Source organism: Gambusia affinis, linkage group LG02, assembly GCF_019740435.1.
Source record: "Gambusia affinis linkage group LG02, SWU_Gaff_1.0, whole genome shotgun sequence".
Lineage (NCBI taxonomy): Eukaryota > Metazoa > Chordata > Actinopteri > Cyprinodontiformes > Poeciliidae > Gambusia > Gambusia affinis.
The window spans coordinates 1776146-1783729 of NC_057869.1; the positions used below are offsets into that span (position 1 = coordinate 1776146).

Sequence of the window (7584 nt, forward strand, 5' to 3'; positions counted from 1 at the left end):
GACAGACGGGGTAGCGCAGCGAGAGGAGAACTGACGGGAACCGGGTCTGAGTGGGAACTAATAAAATCCCGCATAAAAACAAGACAATAACTGTTACTGTTAAACAAAACGCACTTTCTACCTGATCTAATTACAGTTAACGGGACAATTTTCATTTCATAAATCAGAAGGAACCACATAGCACGTAGAAAACCTGATTTGAAATAAATACGACGTAACTGAAACAAACTGGACTGTATTTATTTATAAATTGGACAAAATTGGTTAATAATTGTCTCAAAAGTTAAAATTGTATTATTAAAATGTGTTAATATATGAATCAGCAATATGCATTGAATTGTTTTGAACTGGTGTGTTTAAAAAAATAATAAATGTGATCAGATTGGATTACAGCTGCACTGATTTACACAGAAAACCAAGGAAATGGACAGAATTCACGTTTGGCAAAGAAAAATAGTTTTTCAATGTGTGTCCCTGGAAATATTAGCAGAAATAAAATTCATAAATCCAGATATTTTCAGCATAAATGGGAAAGACCCACCAGATTTTAGATAAGATCATTTCTTTTCAGATTCAATATTTTCTGCAGGGTCCTAAAATTCAACCACAACTGTGCAACATTTCATTTGCAGATAGAAAAAAATAATTTTTTACTTTAATCATTCCTCCACCTCCATGCTCTCCATGCATTATGGCCAAACATTTGGAGTAAAAATATAAAAATAGTGATGAGCATAATTTATATCATCAGTTCTGCTCATAACTGTTAAACAAAACGCACTTTCTACCTGATCTAATTACAGCTAAGAGGAAGGAAATCCAAGTTCATCTACACATTTTCACATTATGTTCATTTATTGATCATATAAAAAGGTGAAACTCCCATAAACACAGAACAAGACTGCAAACCACAAACATCATTAAAAAACAATTTAAAACAACAGACAGCAGGAATGTGTTAAAACAGGAAATACAAACATTATAAAAGTGATTTGTTCTCTGCAAAGTGCAAAAAAATTCCCTAAACGTTTAATACTTCACACATTATATTTATTTTTATGTTATCCTATGAAAAGTGAAATTCTCCCTCATTTTTGTGACGTCAGATTCGGCTGCCAAACATTTCTGTTAAAATACAAACAATCCATTTCGATGACAGATGAGAAATACCGACATGTTTCCACCTCCTGCTGTTTCTATTACAAACAAATCCAAAATAAATTCAGTAAAAGTGAAATGCAAACGATTTAAAGCTCTCCAAACGGGTCGGGGACAAAGTTCTGCTGAGATGCAGGTCAGGTTGGGTCCTGAATCAGATCTCTGGACGTTTCATAGAGCTACAATAAATCTAGAAATCAAGAAAAACCTGGCGTGAAAGGGCAAAGCTATGAAACTCCTGGACTGAAGGGGAGGGCGTTAATCTGAGAGGTCAAAGGTCAGCCAGCAGGCGGGACAGACCATAAAACAAGTTTTTAACACGAGAGGAGCAAGAAAAGAGGAAAGAAAGTTTTTCAACCTGCTGCTTTGGTCCAAACGTAGCGCTAATCACCATGGCAACGCTACACTCACACAGAAGCACGGTGGTGACAGCGGCATGCCTTGTGATTATTTTTTCTTCACATTTCTTTGTACAAGAGCAAAATAATAATTTTGTCACAGCTTGATTAATAATGTTTGGCAGAAATGTTAAAACATTATTTTAGAAATCAGGACGGAGTTTCACGTCTCAACATGGTTACCAACTAAAAAGGTTCAAATATATTAAAAATCTTTATGTTGCTTCTGCCTTGGTCACTCAGTGGCAGACAAAGATATGCACAGAGAGAAGATGCTCAACTCTGAGGGAAAAAATGGCAAATTCCAACTAATGTTATAATTTCAAATAATTATAGGAAGAAAATATAAAAAAATTATAGAGATGCCGATTTTCAGACATCAAGGAAGATCTGCCTGAAGTTTTAAAATTTTTTTCATGTACTTATTACTTTGACCCGTTTTTATTTCTGTTTGAATGATTTACTTCCTTATTTTTAGCCGTCTGTCCAATGCCACGCCTGTGAACCAGGAGGGCCGAGACGGAGAGCAGGTGTGAAGCCCCAACCTCTGCAGCTGCTTGCTTTCATCCTGACTGGTTAAATTATCTTTAATTAGAAGAGATATTCTTATTACTTTGCAACAGGAAGTGACCTTTTTCCTCCTTTGCTCTTCTGTTGTGTTTTAAATCCTCTTTGAGCTTCTTGTGTCCAGCTTAGCAGGGTTCAGCACTACCTGGAACATTTCAACTTTCACCAAAAGGTGAAATTGTATCATATATTTTTAAGTTTTTGGATATTATGTCATATATTTTTACTTCTTAAAGCATTTTTACAGAGCATCTTCAGTTGGAAGCTTCTTCAGAGTCGCTGTAACACAAACTGCTACAGGAGATCCGTCCTGCTTACAGCCATCAACAACAATCTTAAGTAAAGTATTTTTTAAATTAAATGTACTTTCTGTTTCTTTTGAAAAAAGTTAATTCAGTAATTTATGAATGTAATTATTTAGATTTGTTTCAGGGGTTCAGGTGGAGTTTTGTGAAGGTGAATAAAATATCACTGAGTTGCAGCTGAACTCATCTGTCGCCACCTACTGGCCAAGCAGGGCAGTTATTTCTGGGTTTTTCAAAACCATTGATATATAAAAATATAAACTCTGATCTAAAGTAAAAAACAAAAATAAAACATGAAGTTCTGATTGGTCCGTCTTCAAGGATTTAAACGCTGAAACTCTCAGTTTGGCTAAATGTGTTTGTAGGGAAACAGCAAACAGCAGATGGAGTCATTTTCAGCTGAACAGATGAACTAATTCACCTCTACAGGAAGAAAACCAGCTGAAGTTCCTGATCTGGACTGAAACATGATGACGAGTCATAGTGGTTGGAGGAGTTTTGATTGTTTTTTTTCCCTTTATGGATCCAAAAATTATTATTATTTCTGTCACCATCTTAAACATCTCCACCCGAATTCCCTCATTTCCCACTTTTCTTTGGTCTTCAGCTCCGTCAGGCCGACTGAATTCACCCAGAAACATCCGTCATGTTTCCACAGAGACACTTTTTAAACTCCCAGCGGATCTGGTTGGACAGTTAAACTACCATCAGCTGAAGTGGTTCATAAAAATCACAACAAACAAGCGTTTTGAGCTGAAAAATGTCCGTTAGGGTGGAGAACTCCACAGCAGCAGGAAGCAGGGAGGAACCAGCCGCTCAGTTCATCCAGGCGTAGTCGTACAGACCGTTCCTCTGCCACAGATCACAGCGAGTGGACGAGTGGTTCTTCTTCACCTCCAGCTTCTCCGACAGCAGAGCAATGCCTGATGGGAACTCCGGCCACGCCGCCTCCATCCTCCCTGCAGGAGAAAACGGCTGAAAAACGGCTTACAGCTGGAAACAGCGCCATCCGGTGGCACAAACTGAGATCTGCAGATCAGAATATTTGACGTTTGCTGGTGTGTGACCAGAATATGCACCAGCTGGGTTTCCAGTTCCAGTTCTCCCAGTTTAGCTCAGCAGTTAACTGGTTGGTTTAACACTGATGAGGGTTTCAGACGGAGTTCTGCTGGGATGTGGGTCCAATTTATATTCCATCTGTTCTTAATTCAACAGTAAAACCCACAGAAATAAAACAACAAATCCAGAAGGAAACAAATGAAACATGCAGATCAGAGAATAAAAATGTTTTACTATTATTATTATTATTATTATTATTATTACTATTATTATTATTATTATTATTGTCATCTCTATACTGGATCAAATCAACAAAACAGACGGATGAATGGAAACATCAGTATTTTTCCTTCTCCAGATCCCAGGGTGAAAAAAACCCAGTTGGACCCAACAAGGTTCATCAGTCTGGAACCAACCAGTTCAATCCATTTAAACCAGATTAAACCAGTTTAAACCCAGTTTGAGGAACAATCTTTGATCAAACTGATTTAAAGCAGCTCATTTCAGATCAATAATCAATAATTCAAAAGATAAAACCCAACATTCATGTAAATGATAATTAGCATTTTGGTTCCAGTAGAAGATCAAATATCAGACATTTTAGATATAAAATGCTCCAGTGCTGACTTGAGGTCTGGTTAAAACAGAACCAGTTGACAGACAGGAACCCGGCAGAACCTGTACCTGTTTTGGTGAAGTGGACCAGGTGGTGAGTGAAGAGCTGCTGGAAGCTCCGGTCCTGAGGAGACAGAGGTTTGGACAGGAAGCGGTCCAGTTCTCCAAAGAAAGCCAGAACATCCAGGCAGTGGAAGGAGAAGCGGCTGGGAAACGTCAGCAGCCCGTTGGTCGTGTTGACGGGTCCGGAGGGCGTGTGGGTCACAACGTATCGATACACCGGACTGCTGAGAGCCGCTGGCAGGACGGAGGAGAGAAGTGACATCACAACAACAGCAGAAAGAGGATGTACGGGAACAAAACAAGGTGAAAAATACGGGAAACTCAATGTGCCATAAATTATATGTTCTGATGGGTAAACTGGTTTCCTGCAGATACTGGAACCTTCCTGTAGGTGGAGCTATACTGCATCTTCGCTGGACTGATTTCCTTTTCTATTCAATTTTTGCTTTTATACTCTTATCTGGATAAATAAAAATCCTTTCAGCATGAAGTTAGCATGTTAGCATTAGTTTCTCTGTTGGCAGAGCTTTAGCTTTAGCATAGCTAACTCTTAGTTAGCAGTGCTCACCACTGTAATACAGGATGATCCATTTCAAATGTTAATATTTGGGCCAAAAATGTTTATTTACTCTCACTTTTTGTCCAAATGTAAACTAGCATTAGCATTAAAATGCTTGATTTAGAAAGTATTCTCCAAACTCATCTGTGGAGATAAAAAAGGTGCTCATTATGTTTGTTTTAATTTGTTTAAGCATGATGCATGTTTAAAAATGCAGAAAAATAAAAAGCCCCTCAGCCACGTCTCAACATGCTCATGTCAGGTTAATTCAGAGCGACGTTAACGAGGCCCAGAGCCTCCATGACGCACCAAGCTGCAGCCGCAACTCAAACCTGGAAGACGACAGACTTGTTACATGAATTAAACCTGCAGCCTGCGCCGACGCTCTGAGACGAGGAAGACGAATAAAACCTGTCTGGATGCCGCCGGGCTGATGGGGTCAGGCTGGCTGTAAACAGCACAGGGTGCCGGTTTGGTTACCTGCAGCCCTCATGGCCAGGTCGTTGTTGGGACAGGTGACCCTGATGTCAGACACCATGGTGGTGAAGGCCCGTTCCGGACAGCGGTCTGTGGTGGGACAGGGAGCCGAGGACGGGTACAGATCCAGAGCGTCTTTAGGGAGATCCGGACCGAAGGACTGGAGCTTTTCTGAACAAACAGGAGCAGAAAGATCAAATTCAGACCAACAAAACACTAAAAACACTAAATCTAACAGTATTTCAGTCTAGATTCTAGTGGAAATATCTCAGTTCACCTGAAATAAGGAAATTATCTTATAAGTGACTTTTCAGCAAAACTTTTTTATAATAATTCCTTAATATTGATGAAATGGTATTAATTCCTCTGGCTGATTATTTAACTTATGACGAAACATTTTTCCTGTTAGTAAAATAATCTGCCAGATGGATTAGCACTGTTTTAAAATCTACATTAAGGAGTTATTGATGTAAAACAAGCTAAAAAAATCTTGCTGAAAGTTACTTACAAGTTAATTTTGTCTTATTTTAAATGTACTGAGAAATTTACAAACTGGACAAAAATATTTAAGACTTTGTGTTTCTGCAGTAAATCAGCGACGTATTGATGGCAGACCTGAAGCTTCTCCTGCAGTAACACTGGAAACGTTTCAATCTGCAGCATCAGTTTCATTCAATGTTCAGAGGAACTTCCTGCAGAAACAGGAAGTAACTCCACCAGCAGGCGGGAACACTCTGACCTTACCTGTTACAAACCACCTGTAGTCGCCCCAGGTCCACTCAGAGATGTTCAGAGCAGGAGGACTGTGGAGGCAAACGCTGGAGTCAGAACCAGAACCAGAACCGGAACCGGAACCGGAACCAGAAACAGAAACAGAAACAGAAACGGAACTAGAAACGGAACCAGAACCGGAACCAGAAACAGAAACAGAAACAGAACCAGAACCAGAACCAGGGACGTTCCCACCTGAAGTCTGCCTCCTGCTCCGTCGTCCCGACTACAAACGGCACGTCGCTGAAGTTGAGCTTTTTCTCCCAAACCTCAAAGGGCGGAGCTTCCAGGACGAACCCGTCCACCACGGCGACCGGCCCGACGAGGCGCCCCCTGGTGGGGAGGTCGGTTAGATCCCTTCCGGCCCAGGACGGGTACTGGTCCCATGGAATGGCCTGGGAGAAGCACAGATACTGCCTGAACCCTCTGAGGGTGGAACTACCGGGTTCATTAAAGATGGCGGATATTATATTTAATATTGTTTATTAAAGATGGCGGCCGATAAACTGTTTATCGTTTCTCTCTTTAAAAACACATTTCTGTGCACTCAAAGCATTTCTTTGATAAAAAAATTTCACTATTACAGTTTTCTTATATTTATGGAGAGTTATTAAATTTTTCTTAATAGCATTTTTGTTTTTATTTCATTTTTTAATAAATTTTTTTTGGGGGGTCAATACATTTAAATTTTTGAAATACTATTTTACAATTTGTTTTTATTATTATTTGTTGTTATGATAAAATTTTAAATAATATTTATTCAAATAAATTTAATACTATTTTTAGTTAAGAAAGTTTAAATAAAATTTTAATACCATTTATATTATTAAACATTTTTAATATTTTTTTAACTACCTTTAATACAATTTTAAAATAAATTTTTTTCCAATAAGTTTATTTATTTATTTATTTTTACTAAGTTTTTAGTTAAAAAAAGCTTTTTAGACATTTTAATACCATTTTTGCCTTTTTATTAAATTTTATTTTATTTTTCTTATTAAATTGTTTTAATAAATTTGTTAATCCTATTTATTTGTTGTTCATTATTTTAATAGTATTTTTAGTTCGTGTTGCTCGTCACTGAATAACATGTTGTGCCTTATTTTAATAGTATAAAATGTAAAAAACTGTTATTTAAAAACACACCTGGGGGATTTGGAATGTCAAAAATAATTTTGCTCCAATAAAAGAAATAAAAATGGACAACCTGCTGATTGAACATCAAACCTGTGAGTGTTTGAGGCACCATTAAACGTTTCCAGTGACATTTTAAAAACACAGTAAGAGGAAGAGGCAGCAGCTCCAGTAATGAAGCAGAATGATGATGAGCTCTGGAGTCGCTCTGAGGTCGCAGTGAAACGCGTCGAGCCGAAGCGCTGCAGTAATGTCTCCGTCTCCTACATTTAGGAACCTTAATGGAGTTTCAGAGTGAAGGAAAATGTGTGTTTAAGCACAGCCGTAAATTTCACTTTCCATCTATTAAGCGACTCTCGGATCCAGAAGAACCCGGATCCGACATTTATAATCCATAAAGATGAAAAAGTGGTTTTACATTTTTGCAAATGTCATCAGTGGAGAGTAAAAAAAAAAGAAGCCTGAATATTAGAAAGGA

At 38.3% G+C, this 7584-nt stretch overlaps 1 protein-coding gene across 2 annotated transcripts in view; it reads right to left on the minus strand.

Annotated features, from left to right (window-relative positions):
* Positions 1-836: 836 nt before the first annotated feature.
* The window catches only part of si:ch211-71n6.4 (para-nitrobenzyl esterase), a 36622-nt gene continuing 29874 nt past the window's right edge, over positions 837-7584 (minus strand). The window contains exons 6-10 of one of the 2 annotated variants that reach the window (XM_044104922.1): positions 6168-6367; positions 5946-6019; positions 5205-5372; positions 4172-4399; positions 837-3387 (exon numbers count right to left, since the gene is read on the minus strand). In XM_044104922.1, the coding sequence (XP_043960857.1) occupies positions 3245-3387; positions 4172-4399; positions 5205-5372; positions 5946-6019; positions 6168-6367 (813 nt within the window). In that variant the 3' untranslated portion in view covers positions 837-3244. The remainder of the gene's footprint in view (positions 3388-4171; positions 4400-5204; positions 5373-5945; positions 6020-6167; positions 6368-7584) is intronic. The other variant, XM_044104934.1, reaches the window with a different exon arrangement.